The sequence below is a fragment of the Leishmania martiniquensis genome, chromosome 27 (assembly GCF_017916325.1).
Source record: "Leishmania martiniquensis isolate LSCM1 chromosome 27, whole genome shotgun sequence".
Classification (NCBI taxonomy): domain Eukaryota; phylum Euglenozoa; class Kinetoplastea; order Trypanosomatida; family Trypanosomatidae; genus Leishmania; species Leishmania martiniquensis.
Window position 1 is genome coordinate 346,545 of NC_090162.1, and position 18,456 is coordinate 365,000.

The 18,456-nt window shown below is 60.8% G+C and overlaps 6 protein-coding genes across 6 annotated transcripts in view; all 6 read left to right on the top strand.

Annotated features, from left to right (window-relative positions):
- Positions 1-717: 717 nt before the first annotated feature.
- Positions 718-3,312, top strand: LSCM1_03428 (uncharacterized protein; the record flags this gene model as incomplete). Its single annotated transcript, XM_067320970.1, has 1 exon — positions 718-3,312. The coding sequence occupies one exon, from the start codon at positions 718-720 to the stop codon at positions 3,310-3,312; it is 2,595 nt and encodes an 864-aa protein (XP_067177580.1).
- Positions 3,313-4,190: 878 nt separating this feature from the next.
- LSCM1_03429 (uncharacterized protein) lies at positions 4,191-5,969 on the top strand (the record flags this gene model as incomplete). Its single annotated transcript, XM_067320971.1, has 1 exon — positions 4,191-5,969. One exon carries the CDS (start codon positions 4,191-4,193, stop codon positions 5,967-5,969), a length of 1,779 nt encoding a protein of 592 aa, XP_067177581.1.
- A 781-nt stretch (positions 5,970-6,750) lies between these two features.
- On the top strand, positions 6,751-9,774 carry LSCM1_03430 (uncharacterized protein; the record flags this gene model as incomplete). Its single annotated transcript, XM_067320972.1, has 1 exon — positions 6,751-9,774. One exon carries the CDS (start codon positions 6,751-6,753, stop codon positions 9,772-9,774), a length of 3,024 nt encoding a protein of 1,007 aa, XP_067177582.1.
- Positions 9,775-11,873: 2,099 nt separating this feature from the next.
- LSCM1_03431 (uncharacterized protein) lies at positions 11,874-14,144 on the top strand (the record flags this gene model as incomplete). Its single annotated transcript, XM_067320973.1, has 1 exon — positions 11,874-14,144. One exon carries the CDS (start codon positions 11,874-11,876, stop codon positions 14,142-14,144), a length of 2,271 nt encoding a protein of 756 aa, XP_067177583.1.
- A 995-nt stretch (positions 14,145-15,139) lies between these two features.
- LSCM1_03432 (uncharacterized protein) lies at positions 15,140-15,643 on the top strand (the record flags this gene model as incomplete). The annotated part of the gene is made up of 1 exon (XM_067320974.1): positions 15,140-15,643. One exon carries the CDS (start codon positions 15,140-15,142, stop codon positions 15,641-15,643), a length of 504 nt encoding a protein of 167 aa, XP_067177584.1.
- A 1,733-nt stretch (positions 15,644-17,376) lies between these two features.
- Positions 17,377-18,456, top strand: part of LSCM1_03433 (uncharacterized protein) — a gene marked incomplete at both ends in the record, with an annotated part of 3,021 nt that continues 1,941 nt past the window's right edge. The window contains one exon of the mRNA XM_067320975.1: positions 17,377-18,456. This exon is cut by the window's right edge and continues 1,941 nt beyond it. Within this exon, the coding sequence (XP_067177585.1) occupies positions 17,377-18,456 (1,080 nt within the window).

An 18,456-nucleotide genomic window follows, 5' to 3' on the forward strand; every position in this document is an offset into this window, starting at 1 on the left:
AGAAAGTGAAGGCCCACGTTTCGTGGAGTGAGCAGCCTTCTCTAGGAGCCGTGCATGCGTGTATGTCGGCGGACGTGGCTCCAGCATGTGACGGCTTCATACGCTCTCTCTCGTTCCCGCAGGTGATGGTCCCTTGACGGACAAAAACAGCCACTCGCACACGCACACACACACACTCGCTCCCTCTCTTCCCCTCTCTCTCCCCCTTCCACGACGAATCCCCATTGCTGCCCCGCGACGACGTGCGTTCTGTGCTTGCGGTATCCCCTCTGCTCTAATGCTGGGGTGCCCTCGCGCAGCTTCTTCACCGTCTGCCTTCGCCCTGTCTTCCGCCCGCACATACGGACTCGAGCAACCACTCCTCGAGAGGGAAGCACAGGCCGAGAAGTCACGTAGAGAAGGAGCGTGGAGCGACGCTGCAGGGGATCGGGAGCGGACATTCGGCGTTGCACATAATTTTTTTTTCGGCGGCATCTGCATCATCCGGAGGTGGTGGAGGGCAAACACGCGCGATCGTTACTCGGTGCGTGGGGTGAGGGGGGGTGAGGAACCACAGCGCCACGCGTTCGAGGCACCCTCTTCCGACACCATTGTGACCTTTTTGCCTGCGACGGTGGTGGCTTGGCGCTGATCCCTCTCCTCTTCTTTGGCGACACGCACGGCTGGTCTCTCCTATCACCCTCTCTTCCCAAGCGGCACCTGTCCTCACCGAACCAAATGCTTCGTACAGGTCGGCGCGTCCTCGCCGTCGTCACAGCAGCTTCGATCGCCGACGCAGCGACCAAGCTGAACGCACTCCTCGACATGAAAAATCGTACGCGTCCAGTCCCGCATGGAGAAATGAAGCGCTTCCTGAAGGCAGAGGTAATGCCGGTTCTGGCGGGAACGGAGCTCGACCGGCGCGGCAACTCAACAGACCTCCGTCACTTCCTCGGTCAGCTTACCCGTGACGCGGCCTTTGCGGCTGTCATCATCGGGGCTCGTCCGGAGGCGAGTTTTGTGCGAACGATTGTGACCTGCATCAAGGAGGACCATAACCGCATGCGCTTCATCCCCAGGATGTCCTCGTCGCAGGCGAGCAAGGTCATTGAATATTTATGCAAGGCGGGTGTGACGGACACAGATGTGTACCCCATTTTGATCTCGCGACTGAACTTTGCCAGCCTGCACGAGCTAGGCAGGGTTATGTTCGCGCTCACAGAGGCAGGCTTTCACGCGCTAAGCATGCTGGTTGTCGTGCCCCTTTACAGCGGAGAGAAGTGGCATCTCGAGTTCAACCATACGAAGAAGAACGGGCCGACGTGTAACGCTTTCGACGCGGTGCGCGTTCTGCGCGCCCTCTCCAAATCGTGCCGCAGCTATGTCGAGGAGTGTCGGCGCACGTCGACGGATTGCATGGCGATCATCCCCGGTGAGAGCCTTCACCTGCTTCGCAACAGCCTCCTGTGCTTCATATTCGAGAACGCGGCCGCTCTCCGTGGCGCTCACTGGCTGAACGTCACCCGCGCGTTGCTGAACTTCCCAAACGAGTTCCACGACCTCCGGCATCTCGCCCAGGGCTATCCCGCCATTGTGAATGAGGCGCGGAGCGGGTCGGCGGATCACACGGACGCCTCGTCATCGCAGGACGCGGCGGCACCGTGCGCTGTCAACTGCGAAACCGTTGGGGCCGCGGCAATGCAGCGGGTGTTCCAGTACGCCGAGCAGCGCACTGCCATCCCGGATGCGGGGAGGGAGAGCCCGGTCAGTACGGAGTTTCCGTTTGACCTGAGTTACACCGACCTGATGAAGGTGCTCCCTTTACTGGATCAGTTTCCGGGCATTATGTCTCCGTCCAAACTCCAGCAGCGGGTGGAGCGGGTGTTGCAGGTGCTGTGCGCCCATGTGCAGCATCTCCGCCTGCAGGACCTTGTTGGTGCATTGCAGGTGCTGCGCCGCATACGGCCATCGGCCAAGGCGGAAGCGGCCGTGGCGACAATCGCGCACGAGGCGGGCAACCGCCTGACGGTTTCTTCTCCGGAGGAGGTGCTTGACGCTGTCTCCTTTCGTACAATCACACAACTTGCGGCAGCCCTGGCAGCGCTGCGCGTCACTCGCTGTGACGGCTTCGTTACCTTTGTGGCCACCGGCAATAATATATTCCCCTCCTCGCTCACCGTTGACACGGCCCTTTCCTTCATCAATGCTCTAGCGGCGCTGAAGATGACCAGGTCGAGCATGTGCCACGGCGCGCTCGAGTCAATACTAGGTGGTGTGCTGAGTTTTTACGCTAAGCAGCTGAGTCAAGCGCCCTTGCTGGACGTCTTCCCCATCTACGTCGCTCGGATGCTGCGCGGCTGCGTGCTGCTCGACTACATACCGCCGGCCCACATACTAACAAGCCTTCTGGTGGGCTCAGCCGAGGCGCCGCTGCGCACGAGCAAAGAGGTGCGCACCGCCGGTGGTGTGCTCGTCTTCGACCTCTCTCGCACGCTATCCCACTTTTTGAAGCAAGCAAGGGTATCCGCTCCGGAGCGGGAGGAGGATCTTTGGGAAGTGGTGGTGTTGAGGGTGGTGCTGCCTCTCGCCGTCGCCTGCACCGACGACACGGTGCGCGCGATCGAAGAGAACCGACAGACAGCGTCATCCTCGCACACGGCAGTGTCGTGGCGCTCCACGGTAGAGATGCTGACCCTTTTCGTCGATCCACAGATGAGTCGCGCAGAGCCAAGTATCATGGCGGAGCGACTCCAAGAAGTCTTTCCAGCAGTGGAAACCCTCCTGCGGGCCGCGGCGACGGCGACACGCGCTCATCTACACCGGTGCTCCCGCCACGTGCTGAGCGCTGATGAGGCTCGCCAGCGTGCAAGGCAGACGCCCTTCAACGCGAAATGCAACGTTCATTTTCTCGGTGCACTGCTGATCTTCGAGTACGCCATCTTCCACGCCAACACACAGGTCGGGAGATCATCAACGACCGCCGCTGGCCACCTCAGTGCGACGGGCGATGACGACGTCAGGAAGGCTAATGAAGCGTTGGCGAAGCTAAAGAACCGCTACTGTAATTTTCTGGTGACCCCTATAAGCGAGCTGGTGTCCGACACGCCTATGGATATTGTGTGTCGCATCTTCGAGTGCCCGCTGCCGGATTCCGTCACCCGCTCCGCCGCGGCGCCCTCCACCGTTGTGCTCCTGGAAAGGAGGGATGCGGTGGAGATAACGACAACGCTTCCGTTCGCGCTCTCCCTCGTGATGGACCCGGGCCCCGTCAATGAGTTCTTCACGGAGCGCTGCATGTCAATAATGGTCGGTGACCCGGAAGAAACGAATTGAGTAGGGCAGAGGGTGGAGCCGGCACCGGTCAAGCGCGCAGTGGCGAAAGCGTGCGGCACGAAGGCGAGATGGCTCTTGAAAGTTGAGCCCACGAATGCTTCTGCATGCGGCACCGCCCCTCCCCCCTCCCGCAAACCTGCTCAGCTTCAGACAAATACGCGTGGGCCGTGGTGAATCGCCGAATTGGATGCCGTCGTTGCCGTACGCGGGGCGGCACAGAAGCGAGAGCGGTGCGCAGACCGCGCCGGCATCTGTCATCGCAGTCTTCACGCAAAGTTGCAAAAAAAAAAAGACATTTGGGTGATATAAACAGTCGTCACCACGAGGAGCTCTGCGTATCCAAAGCGCCACAACGTGTCTCAGTTGAGCCAACGAGGGGGCAGTCGAGAAGACGCGGCGCCTTTTTCTTCATCGCATCGCCGTATCCCTGGGTTGGCGCTGCAACGCACCGGAGAGGATCTGCTCCTTTGTACCTCTTCACCAGGTCTTTGATGCGACGACGGAAGTGTCATTCTTGGCTTCTAGCGCGTCTTGCTACTTGCACAGTTCCGCGATTCTCTCGGTTGGCTGTGCTTCTCTCTGTGCCCTCCACGAGTGTAAGTGTGTGTGTGTGTGTGTCAGGGGGGGAGTTGCTCACAGCAGAGGCATCTCATCACGTGCGACAAGTGCTTCGAATCAAAGCCACCTCACCCTCACTCGACTTGGTCGTTTTTCAGTTGCCCCACCCTTCTCCACCTCACACACCGCTGTTGTGGTCATCTACACAGCACATGTTGTTCTGACTCGGCGTGAAAAAATTCACTTGTTGTTGCCTAGTGCACAACTAGTTAGCCGACGGCGGCTTCTGTGTCATCCACTCGTTTCTGAGGGTCTTCGCGATGCAGCGCTCGTCATGTCTGAACAGACCTCCCTCCGCGCGCTTGAGTCTGGCAGGCGTTGCTTCTCGATCAGAGGCTGATTTGAACCGCCTGCGCACTCGCCTTAACCAGTCCGGTGCCATCATATCCTCTCGCTCTGTGGCGTCCAGGGCAGATGCGAACTTTGACGTAGAGGTGGTCAACGTGGGTGATGGTCGTCGCGCCACTCCGGTAGAGAACTTGCTGGCACGATTGGAGCAGCATGGCTTACGTCGCCGCATGGCGGCCGAGGACGACGCCGGAGCGTACGCCGTGGATGTAGCCGCAAGCGCAGATGCCGAGGAGGCCACGGACGACAGCAGTGACAAGGCGACTGCATCAGGCAACAGCCATGCCGGCGGCTCCAGAGACGTGTCCCCTTGCCCCTCACGTGTCGGGGCTTTCCCTTCTTCGGCGCCCTCTCACGCACCCGAATCGCGGGAAGCGTACTACTACCTCTGCGTTCCCTGCGAGCTCCGCCTAACGCGCATCAGTCGCCGTCCGCCGCGCTGGCGCGCCCTCGAAGATGTTCATTTCCACTTCTCCTCGGCGACGCACCGCGCCACCGCGTCGTGGATGGCGGACGACGACATCGACGAGACGCTTCGCTCCTCGCCACTTGTCACGCCGACGCACTACTACAGCCGCATCTATATCAACGGTATCCCAACACTCTTGTCACGCCGCCCGGGAGGAGGCGATATGTTCTACCCACTCCCGCACGAGGAAGAACTCGTGGGCCCCTTCAGTGCCGCTGCTGCACGCGATCGAGACCGCACAGGCGGTCGGGAGGGCTCGCCGGCCATGTCGCAATCCTCAGTAGCGTCGGGCGAGCACGTCCAGAGGTTGTTTCCGCCATCGGCGCGAAGGGGTGCGCACGGTGGGGCCCCTGTCCTCTGGCATCGCGCCCTTCCCAGCCTGTACACAAAGGTTGTTCAGATTGTTCGCCGCACGCGCTCCGGTACTCTCGCTGATGTACCTTCTGACCGTCGAAAGTACCGCGTGGCGCGTACGCGGTCTCGAATACTCGTGGGCGTTGACCGCTGCAGCCGCGACGAGTACCGTGAGCAATCCTGGATGCCGCTGCACAAGGTGCCGCTCTCCCCAGCGGTGTATCGACTTCGCCGGGAGCGCATTCCCAAGCCTCTGCTGGCACGTCCAGAGTACGTCGGCCGGCAAGGGCAGGATGTGCCTTTCCGGTGCAGCGAATCTGCGGTGCGGGCGGCTCAAGCAGCTGATGTGGCGCACCGGACAGTGTACACGCAGCCCAACCAGCCAATCGCGGAGGGCTCTCGTGACTATCAAAGGCAAGGCGACGCCTTCACGACAGCCGTTCCCGTGCCCCTGACGGTGTTTGAGGACGAGTGCTACCGAGTCACCCTCGTGTCCACCGTGGAACAAGCGCACCACGAGGACCTCCAGCAACGAGAGACCTCTCGACCGTGGAGCCGCCTCGCACGTACGGGCGAGAGTGCGTCGCAGGAGATGAGTCACCCGGTGCTGACGCTGGAGCTGCTCATGCAGCACACCCAGTCCTTCACCGAGTCCTGGAAGCCTCCTGTCGGGTCTACTACTGTCGTTAGTGGCTCGCGTGTGCCAACTGCCGCGCCGTTGTCACCATCTCGTCGCAGCAGCATCAGTCGCCCTTCCTCAAGTTGTAGTTCAGACAGCATGTCGTCTTCGTCCGCATCTAAGCGCTCGACTAGCTCGATGCCATACCCACACAGCAGCAAGCGTGCAAAGCGAGAAGGCTCGCTGTGAGATCCGCACCTCTCTTGCATCAACGAAGGCAGGCTCAGCGGTGTATGGAGGACGACAGCTGGTGTGCTACGCCGACAGACGATGCGCCTTGACCCACAGTCCGTGTGTCGCACATCTGCTTTGTGTAGAGAGGTGCCGCTGTACTTTCGCTTGTTGCTTGTTGTGGTCTCTCTCGCAGCTCTCCACAGGGTGCGACGCACCTTCACGCTCAACTAAAGAGGACGCCGGCGTACCAAAGGCCGCCCTTCGCCCCTCTCCCTCTTGCCCCACTGAAGAGGGTGCAACGAAAAAAAAAGAACTTGAGCTGTGAAGGACACACATATATATATATCCACATGCAGGAGCGATACACGATCCTCGGTGGAGGTGAGCAGTCCGCTTGGTGGACCACAACAGTGCCCCTTGTCGTGAGCACGGTTGCGATGACGACTCAATGGATAGCTGCGGCTGGCGCACACAGAGAGAGATACACCCACGCTAACATTAACTTCCCTCCCTCCCTCCCTCCCTCCCCCCTCTTCTCTTATTACGGTTCGCTGCCTTCTCCAAAAACAACCCCCCACAGACACCTGTCGCACACTCTTCCCCCCCCTCCACCCCCAAACAAGCGGATATCAGTGATATCAGGCACCCATCGCGCCCGCCCATTTCCTTTCTGTAGAGCATATCAGAAGGCCTCCTCCCTCCGACTCCCTTCCCTCTCCCCGCGGGCCACCCTTTGATTTTGGCGGGACTCACCAAATCTTCCGTGGCGTACTTCCCTCTCCCCAAACTCCGCGCCATGGAGGGGACAATGTTTTCGGTAAACGTGCTGCGAAGCCCTTTTGGAGTGCGCGGGACGCACTTGATGCCATCACCCGACACCGCGGTGGCGGTGGCGAACATGTCGGCTGCTAATGGTGCCCACGTATCAGACATGTATGCGCAGATACTGCCACTGTGCAAGCCCCCTAGCAGCTCAACACGACAGTGCTACGCAGTCTCTGGCACTCGCGGCATACAGCAGCTGATTGCCAGCACGCGCAGAGCGTCTCCCTCTTCGCAGTGCTCCCCCACGGAAGCTCAGCGAGTTGACCGCAAAGCGTCCGCCACGCCGTCCGCCACGCCGCGGCTTCAGGTAATCTCGAAGCACGACAAGGGCCGTATGCTTGTTTGGAATGAATTAACTGGTGCTGTCGTCGCCGCCTGTCTCTTACACCCGTCGTTCACGGTCCATCACTGCGCGATGACGGCCTCGCACCTGTACACGACCGTGGAGGGCTCAGCCGCAACATCTGGGGCGGACGAGGAGGCGTGCGTCTATGTATGGGACCGCTCTACCCTGCGCAGCGTCACGGTGCTGAGAGGTCATGTCAGTCGCCTGACCGCCTTGACGGTGCGGTCGACAGACACCTCGACACTAATCGCCACGGCAAGTCTTGACGGCACGGTTCGACTGTGGCGCCATCTGCACAAATCGAACCTCTCAAACGAAGCCGTTGCAGACCAAAACAAGGTGCAGCTCTTGTGGGTACTGGCCACAGCAGAGCTGGGCAACGTGCACTCTTTGGCTTTCCTGGCAGCAGACACAGTCGTGGCCGCCGCGACTCGCTGCGCGATGGCTTTTCTCCGCTTCACTGACCCACCGGCGAAGCGGAGTGGTCGAGGCAGCGTGGTATGCTTAGGCACGACCGACACCATCGCTTTCCAAAGGGTGCGCTCCGCTGCCGACCCTGACGGTGGCACCACCTTCCTGCATGTGTGTCCATTCAATCGCAACAGTGGCAATACAGCGGCTGCGCCGCAGTCGTCTACACTGTACCTCCTGACGGGCAGCACCAGCGGGTACGTACAGGAATGGGCTGTTGACGTAGATAACATGGCGTCTGCGGAGGCGTCGCGGAAGCCCACCGCGTCGGCCGCCGTGCCAGCTTACGTTGGCATCAAGTGCCGCTGGTACCACAAGGCGCACGCTGCCACAGTCGACTGCGTCATCACGGACGAGGATGTTGTGGTGAGCACGAGCCTATTCGATCGCGTGCGCCTCTACCACCGCAAGAGCGGCGCCACTTGCTCCATCACCTGCACCGCGGCAATTCCCATTCTCGTGCCGCAGCTGAAGGAGCTCGTCTGGGGCACGATCGACGGCTCAGTGAGCGTTGCGAGCTACGCGCGCTTCGCGCGTGGAGAAGTGAATGAGCTGCAGCTGCTGTGGACCGCCAAACCGCACGCGACGGCTATCCGAGGGGTGTGCTTGTCCTTGACACCCGACCTCCGCTGGGATACTCTGTGCACCGGCGCAGCAGACGGGTCTATATGCGTCTGGAGTGCAGTGTCGCAGACGGGGCGGGAGGCAGTTTGCCGCGCCCCAGACAAGCAGGGCGGCGCCCTCTTAATCAGTTGCCTCTTGCATGTGCTCCCCCTGTCGCCACCCTCCATGGAGAAAAGCGCTTCTGGTGTAAAGCGGGTGGCGGTCCTCGTCGCAGGACTAAAGGCCGCGTCCACCAACCATCAGGGGGCAATCCTCGCCGTCGAGCTGACCGCAACTGCAGAGGTGGGGCAGATCACCGAGATGCCCCTCAAGAGTAACAAAGGAATCTCGTGCGCGCACCTCTGTTGCGGCGAGAAGGGTGCCCTGACGCTCTGGGTTGGGACGACGTGCGGCCAACTTCTGTACGCAGCGAAGAAATGTGGGCAGAGGGGCTGGACGGCGCTGACGCCGGTGTACTGGGACTCGAAGCCGAACGGAAGCGTGGCGGCCATCTTGAATGATGCAGCCTCCGCAACCGTCATGGTGGCGGTTGCCGAAGCAGCCAACATGGGCAGGGCGCCGCAACGGCTCTTCGTCTCGGCACTTCAGCTGGACTGTAAGGCGGCGGCGACCATGCTGTCGTTATGGGAAGGCACTGCTGTACTCCCTAGCACGTCAACCGCCGCGAACGGTGTTGAGCGCACGTTTACCATGACGTGGGTGAGCAAGGCGGGCTTGGACGAGCAAGTCCCCTCGAGTAGAATTAGTGGGCTGCTGGTGTGCGGCAGCGATAGTACCATGGTGCGCTGTGCACGCGCGAGCGTGAGCGACGCCACTCCTGTCGCAGCCGCATGGCAAACTCCGGAGGTTCTCCTCTTGGGGTCGTCGGCCGAGCAGCCATACATCGTTCAGCGCAACTTGGACGAGCCGCGGTCGGCCTTGGCCACGGCGGTGAGCGCGCAGAGTAGGACCTCAGATATTGTGTGCCTCGACGTCTTGGAAAGCCGCAAGCGCGTATTGGTGCCGTCAAAGGTGCGGACAGCGAAGCTCAGAACGCTGCTGTACGACGTCGGGACGGAAAAGGTGCGACTGGCTGCGGTGCGCCATACGAGCGCTCACGAAGCCAGCGAAGTGTCCTTTTTCGACGACGAGGGCCGGGAGTGTGCTCGCGTAACGTACAGCGGTGCCGTGATAGGAAGCGGCGACACAAGCGAGGTGCTTGCCACTAAGGAAGCGCTCAACTATACGCCCCAGGCGCAGGGCAAATCCCTGCAGCAGCCTTCAGAGGCGGGGGAGACAGCCATGCGGGCTGCTCGCTGCACCGCCATTGCCGCGCACGCAGGCGAGCGGGTCGTCTTCGTTGGCTACGAAGATGGTCTACTACAGATGGTGGACACTACGAGTATGTACGTCTTCTGCCGTCGTTGGGCAACCGACGCGACCGGTGCCACGCAACCGATTATGGATGTGCGATACGCCGGCTCCGGAGTTGTGGTCGTGCGACTGGGCAGCCATCACCTTTGCAGCTTCATCGTTCCTCCTCGCAGCCTCCTCGATCAACCGTCGTCGTCGTGAGACCGCGAGCGTGCCTCTCCACGTATTGCTCGCTTTTCAAACGTTTGGGGGTGTCCACGACGTTTTTGTCCTCGACCTCAAGGTGCTCACTCTCTGCCGTAAGAGAGAGCGCACCCATTCAGCTCTGCGCCGCCCCCACCCCATCGCGCGGGCGTGAGGCGGCGACAGGCACATGGCGCTACAGCCATGCACCGACTCGGTCATCGGAGCACAGCCTCCGCCCACAGACGCTGCCCACTCGCCCCACTGCGCTGGCCGTGCCTCATGCACGGCTCCCATCGTGCGGGCTGCCGCGTCCCCCACCCCCTCGCAGGGGGGAGAGGGGGAGGGTGCTGCTCAGCCTCCACACACCAGCAGACAGTGCGAGGGCCGAATGAGATGCGTTGAAGCGACTCGAACGCCTCCGTCATCGTAGAGATGGAACAGGTGCGGCCACTGTCATACGTCGCTTCGACGCAACGCCATCCAGCGCCTGAGCGGTGACGCAGCGTAGCCATGCACTGTTCCGATGCCCCCAAACCGCGGGGCACGTCACCCTGTCGCCGTGACGAGTGCTTTGGCATACGGCGGAGACAGAGAGGGGCTGCGTGCTGTTGCTACACGCAGCACACATAGTGAGAGAGAGGGGGCGGCGCCTGCACCCCCGAGACGCCACGCCTCTGCGCGGCGGCCTGTCTCCGGCCCCTTTCTCATGGGGCGGTGGGGGAGGGGGGAGGAGTACGTGACACACACACACGTACACACAGTCTTTTTTCTCTCGATTGCAGAGGCCACAACGGTCAAGCCCAAAAGACCGGCACAGAGGCGCCCTCCACTCTCAGCTTACCATTCCTTAGTATTTTCTGTTCTTGGCTTTACGGCCCTCCGTATGTAAAATGTTGTACACTGCCTGGGGTGCTACGTAGCTGCCAGTGCTGATGCTATGTCTTCATAGTTCATGGTGGACGCACGGAACTCTGTAAGGGCCTCCCTCTGCCTCTCCCTTCACTCTCTGTCCAGTTGCTTCCTTTTTTTTGTGGTTGATTGGTTTCCTGTCTTGTTGCTGCCAAGGGAGGTGCAGCAACGGCTTCCAAGAACGGGGTGTTGTCTGCAGAGAAGCGTAACGGGGAAGTGGCGTGTCGGCGGAGCAAGACGTGCGTAGGCGGTGCTCAGCAGGGTCAGGAGGGTGGGGGCAGGAGAGGGGACGATGGTTAGAAGGGATGGCGGGGGATCGGGGAGAGGAGAGTTGCGCTTCCTAATGGCCGGATGATCCCCTGTCACGCTGCCGTCCCCGCGTACTGCTCTGCTTCGCCTCCGCGCCCACACCCTCCTCTTCCCCTGGCCGCCGCGCCTCGCGCTTGCATTCTAAGAAAAGGTAAAACCACGTGAGCGCTTTCGCATTGAGCCGCTGCGTCGCAGCGTGCTGCGGGCCTCCTCTCTTCCTCCTGGCGGTTCACGTCAAAGTACGGCCATTCCTCACCACCTCGTCATGAAGACAAACAACAGCAGAGCGAACAAGCGTGCAAGCGAAAGACCGCAATGCGGACCCTACGCCCTCTAGGCATCCACGTCGCCGTTCTTCGTTGCGCTGTTACGTTTCTTCCGCGTGAGAGCGGCCCTACCACGGCATCTTCTTAGGCCCGCACATCCTCAGCCCATCTCCTATGTTTGCTGTTCTTCAAAGCGAGCGAGTTCGCGTACAGGGCTGAATGACGGGAAGCCTTCCACCCCCTCCCCTTCCTCCCCCCTTTCACGAATGTCTTTGTGGTTCTTCGTCCCGCGCGGTGCGAATTGCGACACAGGTGAAGGGACAGAGGCCGACACCTACCTGCTTCATGGCGCCCTCGCGCTCTCTTCATCACCTCGGCCCCTCCTCTCTCAGCTTCTCTGCACCAGCCAATCGTCACACCCGCGACACGACTCCTCACCACATCGGCATCAGCGGGTCTCTGGCTCTCGCTTGCTTTAGTGGCCATTTTAGTTTGCCCGGCGGCTTTACTCGTCTCTTACGACACACACTCTCTCTCGCCTCAGCGCGCTTCCGTTGTTGACGTTATACAACTGCGTCGAACCTCCTGACTATCCCCCCACCCCCCCACCCCGCTCTCTACCGCAGCATCATGGCCTACAGTCAGTCGCAGCAAATGAAGAAGGAGTTCCGGCTCCCAATGGTGCCGGGGCTGTCCTGTGGCGAGGAGATGATACGCCGCAACTACGACCGCCGCCAGATTCATGGTGTAAAGATGGGCTGCGCAACGACCATTGCTGGTGTACCCGTAGACCGTACCCTTGGCATGGACGCTGAAGCCCACCCGGGATCCACCTTCAAGGCTGTCGCTTCAACCTTCACGGCGGCGCCCGGGGGAGATGGCCACGGTGGAGAGGATCTAGCAGGTCGCGTGCTGCGCTACTACGGATACTGCGTCGAGCCCGTCTCGGACAGTCCGGAGGAAACAGAGCGGGTGCGCAAAGTGGTCATCAACTTCTATCTCGAGGATGGCACGATGAGTGTGACGGAGCCGCAGCAGGACAACTCCGGGTTTGCTTCTCCTGCCAACCTGAAGCGCCACATCGTACCAAACCCGGACGGTGCGCCAATCACCGCCGCGCAGCTGCGGGTTGGTGAGTCGGTGTCCTTCTACGGTCGCACGTACCAGCTTTACGATGCCGATCCCTTTACTCGTGCCCTCTTGAAGGAGGCCGGGGAAGAGGTGCCGGCTGCCATCGTGCCACCGACGGACGCGTACACCACCAAGCTCCGTCGCCCTGTGGCCAAGGCGCATAACGTGACATCCATCGCAGCGTCCAGTCCGCTCAGCATGGTGCTCTCGTCGGCCCAGGTGCGCGCCACCCGACGGTTCCTTGAGTTTGACCGCAAGGTGCTGCGGTGTGACTGCACGTGGGACGACACAGCAAGCCTCTACGGAACGAAGCATTATCTCACGCTCTACTACTTCCTTAGCGATGGCAGTCTCGCCCTCGTCGAGAAGGATGTGCAGAACAGCGGTCGCGACCCGTTCCCAAAGTTCTTCAGCCGCCAGCGCATCGCGAAGCCAACGGACCCCTCTGGCAAGTTCGACTCCTCGACTCTTGGCTCCGTCACCTTCAAGGAGAACGCGAACACCGTCTACTACACCGAAGACGACATCCGCATCGGGAACGTACTCAACCTTTACGGCCGCCAGGTGAAGATCCACGACTACAATCAGTTCACTCGCGACTACATGGCAGAGCGGTTCGGCATCACAGCATATGAGCCCATTCCCGGTGCCACACCGCCGCCCTTCGTGCCACCCTGCTCGACGCGGCGTGAGATCTCCGAGGAGGAGATGCGGGAGCGCCACAACGAAAAACGCGATGAGCTGCGCCGCCACCGCTTCGCCGACGCTGTGGTGAAGTTTCTCGCCCGACTAGACAACGGCAAGGAAGAGGATAAAGTGCGCCGCTTCGTTCTGGCCGTCTACCCCGGTGACAACACCATCTCCATCTTCGAGCCAGTCATCCGCAACAGCGGCATTGTGGGCGGGAAGTTCTTGCAGCGCCAAAAGGTGCGCCGGGCGGACGGTGAATACTTCCACGCGGACGACTTCTACGTTGGCGCGCTTGTGTCGATCAACTCCTTCCCTTTCGTCATCCTCAACTCGGATGAGCACTCGCTGAATTACATGGAGCACAATCCCGAGGAGTTTGGGCACTCCGACATCAACAAGATTGTGCGCAAGATGCAAGCAATGCTGCAAAGCAGCACCACAGGTCTTGCGGAGGCGTTTCGCCGCGCCGACGAGAACGGGCGCGGCGGCCTCGACATGGAGGTGTTCCTCTCCATCATGAAGGAACTCAACCTCAACATCACTGAGCAGGAGATCCTGACTGTGTTGCGGTACTTCGACAAGAGCAACGAATCCTACGTCAGCTACGAGGAGGTAGCCAGCCGTATCATGCCCGAGGGCAGTGCCGTGGCGAGTGACAGCCGCCCGTGGGAGGCCGTTTACCAGGAGAGTGCCGATCACGCCACCACGTCGTTCCTCGACGACCCGAAAGAGGCGGAGGAAAAAGAGCGCCAGAGGAACGAAGCCGCGGCCGCCGCACGAGGCGCCGCGGAGCTCCTCGCGCAATATAATGAGCGCCGCCAGCTTTTCATGAAAGGGTTCCACGCGATCACTGACTACGCCAAGGACAGCCTCATCGGGACTGACGAGTTCAAGATGTGTGTGCGGCAGAAGCTGGAGATCACCTCGATATCCGACGAAGAGATGCGGGCCCTCGCGAAACGCCTCTTTCCAGAGGCGGCTCCGCGCGTGTCGTACGAGGAGTTTATGCGCCTGCTCAACGGTACCTCGACCTACCCCCACACGGTCGTTACCATCGCTTCCCACAGCGCTGCAAAGTAAGCTGGCCTGCAGTGCGTGTGCGACGGTAGCAGGTGGTGAGGAAGACGAGGAGCGCGGAGGCGGATGCCCGCCCGTTCGTCTCCCGAGATTGTGGTACGTGCGTGAATGTTCCTTATTACAAAGGCGCGATGTAAAGTACCAGTGCAGCTGGCGAAGCAGCGCGATGCGTCGACTGCTATTTTCCCGTGAGCCCCGCGCACTGCCCTTTCTCACGGACTCGCTCCGCTCCCGTCGCTCTACATGGGTGAAAGGATTCGCGCCTGTGATGCGTGCGAATGTTCAGGGAAGGGGGGACGACGGTGGCATCTGTGAGGCAGTGGCTGCACGCTCTGCGTCATCCTCTCTCTCTCTTTCCATTGCCTTTTTTTTCCCTTGGCGCTTTCCCTTTGCGTGTGTGGGAGGGTGTTGGGGCGTTTCATATTTTGTGTGTGTGTGTCTCCTTGCTGTCGCTCAAGTCACCAGTCCCTTATGTACGATAGAGTGCGCCGGCCCCTCGCTCCGCTTCGTTGTACTCAGAGCAAAGGCGCAGCCACAACAACGTTCAAAGAATATGTCTGAGAAGATCTCTCAAATGCATGGGGAGAGGTAGGCATGTCTCTGTGTGTATGCGTGTGAGTGTGTGTGAGTGCTCAGGGGTGTTAGCGTGCCCATCTGCTCCACTTTCTGCCTTCCCCTCTCCCCATGCCACACTACTGTGTGGTGATGTGACATGGAACGGAGCGATGGCAGCGGGCAGCAGGTGCCGTTTCTGTGTGGTAATCGTGTGCCGGTGTGTGCGTTGGCGCCACGCCAGTGTTGCGCGGTAGGACGCTGGCCGCTTGTGTCTGGACGAATTCCTCTTTGAAGACGCCACAGTCAACTTCCCTTCCTCTCCGCTCCTTCGCAACCTCCCATCGACAAGTCCACACCGCTCTCCTTCTCGCTCGTCGCCTCCACTGGTGCAGCTCCCTACATAGTTGGTGTCCTTGCACTCATCCGAGACGCTCGCGCACACCATGCGGGCTACAGCGCTTGTACTGCTGTGCCTAACGGCCGCTCTCTTGAGCGTGGTCGTCGCGCTTCCATCAGAGGTGGCCCAAGCCACCGCCTCGGAGTGCCTTGATCTCGGATTTGAAAAGGATGTCGTACGCTGTAACATGTGCGCCAAGCTGTTCCTCATGACGCAACACGAAGAACTGCGGTGGCAGTGTGAAAGCTGCTGCACGGTGAGCGAAGGCGATCGCACCGACGATGTCATCTATGTGTCGGCCCGCATCGAGGTTCGCGGCATGGCCCGCATGATCGCGCCATGGCAGGTGAACTCGATAGCCATGTTCAAGCGCACATACAGCTCAGAGCCTTACTTCAAGCACATCTCATTTGTAGAGAGGTCGTCACAAATGTTTCCGCGCGTGGTGCTTGTCAGTAGCGACCCGAAGGATGTCATGACCATGCACATCTCAGGGTGGTCGGCCGAAACGCTCCACAACCTCTTCAGGAAGAAGATTCGCGTGCACTAGCCGAACGGCTCTGTATCCCTCACTCTCTGTATGGCACATATTTTTGTTTCTGCCGCGCTGAGTCGTGGCGCTTCTGGCTGCCCCCTTGCGAGAACGCGCACTTTCCCCACCCACTCTCGCACCCGACAGCTTCACCGGACAGAACGCGCCTGGAACGCGTAGACAAGTCTATTGCACCCCTCCTCATGCACCATGAGCGGGTAAAAGGAATGGTAAGCTGAGAGTGGAGGGCGCCTCTGTGCCGGTCTTTTGGGCTTGACCGTTGTGGCCTCTGCAATCGAGAGAAAAAAGACTGTGTGTACGTGTGTGTGTGTCACGTACTCCTCCCCCCTCCCCCACCGCCCCATGAGAAAGGGGCCGGAGACAGGCCGCCGCGCAGAGGCGTGGCGTCTCGGGGGTGCAGGCGCCGCCCCCTCTCTCTCACTATGTGTGCTGCGTGTAGCAACAGCACGCAGCCCCTCTCTGTCTCCGCCGTATGCCAAAGCACTCGTCACGGCGACAGGGTGACGTGCCCCGCGGTTTGGGGGCATCGGAACAGTGCATGGCTACGCTGCGTCACCGCTCAGGCGCTGGATGGCGTTGCGTCGAAGCGACGTATGACAGTGGCCGCACCTGTTCCATCTCTACGATGACGGAGGCGTTCGAGTCGCTTCAACGCATCTCATTCGGCCCTCGCACTGTCTGCTGGTGTGTGGAGGCTGAGCAGCACCCTCCCCCTCTCCCCCCTGCGAGGGGGTGGGGGACGCGGCAGCCCGCACGATGGGAGCCGTGCATGAGGCACGGCCAGCGCAGTGGGGCGAGTGGGCAGCGTCTGTGGGCGGAGGCTGTGCTCCGATGACCGAGTCGGTGCATGGCTGTAGCGCCATGTGCCTGTCGCCGCCTCACGCCCGCGCGATGGGGTGGGGGCGGAGCAGAGCTGAATGGGTGCGCTCTCTCTTACGGCAGAGAGTGAGCACGTTGAAGACGAAAAGCAGTCCGTGTATGTCATGGTGTCGTGCTGACCTCGTTAGTCCGCACAGAGGTCAGTTCGTCTTCCACCGTGGCCCCCACCTCTCCTGCAATGGGCTCCTTCAAGCACGTACCCGCTTATCCTCTTCCTTTATGTGTTTGATATGTGAGCCGCTGTAGCGTCTTTGTCTCGCTCTTTTTTTTTGCTCGGAGCCAGTCTCACTCCTCTTTATCTGGCGCGTGGGCGCCCCCTTCCAGGGGGACACGCTCGTACGCGCAAGCGCTTCGCGAAGGACGCACGACGAGAGCTGCGTAGCCTCCACAGTTTCCGCCTATGCGGGCTGACCTTGTCAGGTGCAGCTTGGCCCCCCCGGCGCCGCAGCTCTTCCCGTTTTCTACTCCCTCACTTACCGACTGCCCGACCCTTCGCCACACTTCCCTTTCAGTCCGCACACGCACCGCGCCCTCTCACCGACGACAGAGGAGACCGCCTCTCGCGTGATAGTCTCTCCCTCTCTCTTCTTCTTCACCCACTGGCGGCTATTGGGAGCATCGCTTGCTCCGTACATGGTGGCTGCCGTCCACCTGCATCTCACTCCCCTCATCTCGCCCCTGCCGCATCACACGTCTCTCCTTGACAGTCCCACTTGTTCTCCCGTCGTAGCCGGCTCCCTCTCTATTGCCCTTCCGGCCCGCCCTCCCATTCTGCGCGTGCGCTCGCATACAGACACAGGCGGGCTCGGTGTCGACACCCGGGCACGGGGCAACCTTATCCGCAGGTAAAGATGATGCGCCGGGCTCTCAGTGGCGTCGTCACCGTCCGGTCGGTGGCGATGCGCAGCTACACGGACGCCCTCACGATTCGAAAGCCAAACCCATACGACCAGCTTGTCAGCACCGAGAATCAGCGCTACGTGGAAAACCTCATGCGACAATACGAGGCCGACGCCGCGCTCGTGGATCCCAGCTGGGTGCCCGTGCTGGAGGCGATCCGGTGTGGAAACGACGATGCCCCCGTGGTGGCCACCTTTAGCCGGCCTATAGACGCCAAGTCTTTGTCGGAAAAGCAGCGTGAGGACAACATGCGGCTGTCGTGGATGATCCGCGAGTATGAGCGGTTTGGCCACCACATGGCGAATGTCGACCCGCTCAGCGGTTACCACGCGGACAATCACATTCTCGGCTCGCACACGTTGGCGCCGCAGGAGTTCGGCTTCTCCACGGAGGATCTGACGCAGGTCTTCAACGTCACCCTTGGCGCCAGCTACGATGCAACCTTTGTTAGTGGAGGCACTGCCATGACCCTGGAGCAAATTACCCAGCAACTCCGCCGGCTCTACTGCGGGCCGATTGGCTTCGAGTTCATGTCTTCGGGCTTCTTCGAGCTACGCAACTGGTTCAGGCAGGAGGTCATGAACTGCCTGCAGCCCCTGCCGGTCGACGAGCGAAAGCTGTGCTACAATGACGTCGTGAAAGCCTGCGGCTTCGAGAAGTTTCTGGAGGTAAAGTACGCCACTAAGCAGCGCTTCGGCCTCGACGGTGGCGAAGCGCTCATTCCGGCCCTGAACGCAGCCATCCTCACCTCGAGCAACCTCGGCGTGCAGAGTGCGATCATCGGCATGGCGCACCGTGGCCGCCTGAGCGTCCTGGCAAACGTGCTGAACAAGTCTCTACGCACGATCCTCAACGAGTTCGAAGGCCGGGTGGCGATCGAGGATGCACATCTCAGCGGCGACGTCGAGTACCATCTCGGCCTGCGCAAGCACGTGAAGCTCCCCAATAACAAGTCGATTGAGCTAGACCTCCTCCCTAACCCATCCCATCTCGAAGCCGTAAACCCGCTGGTGCTGGGTAAGGCACGTGCA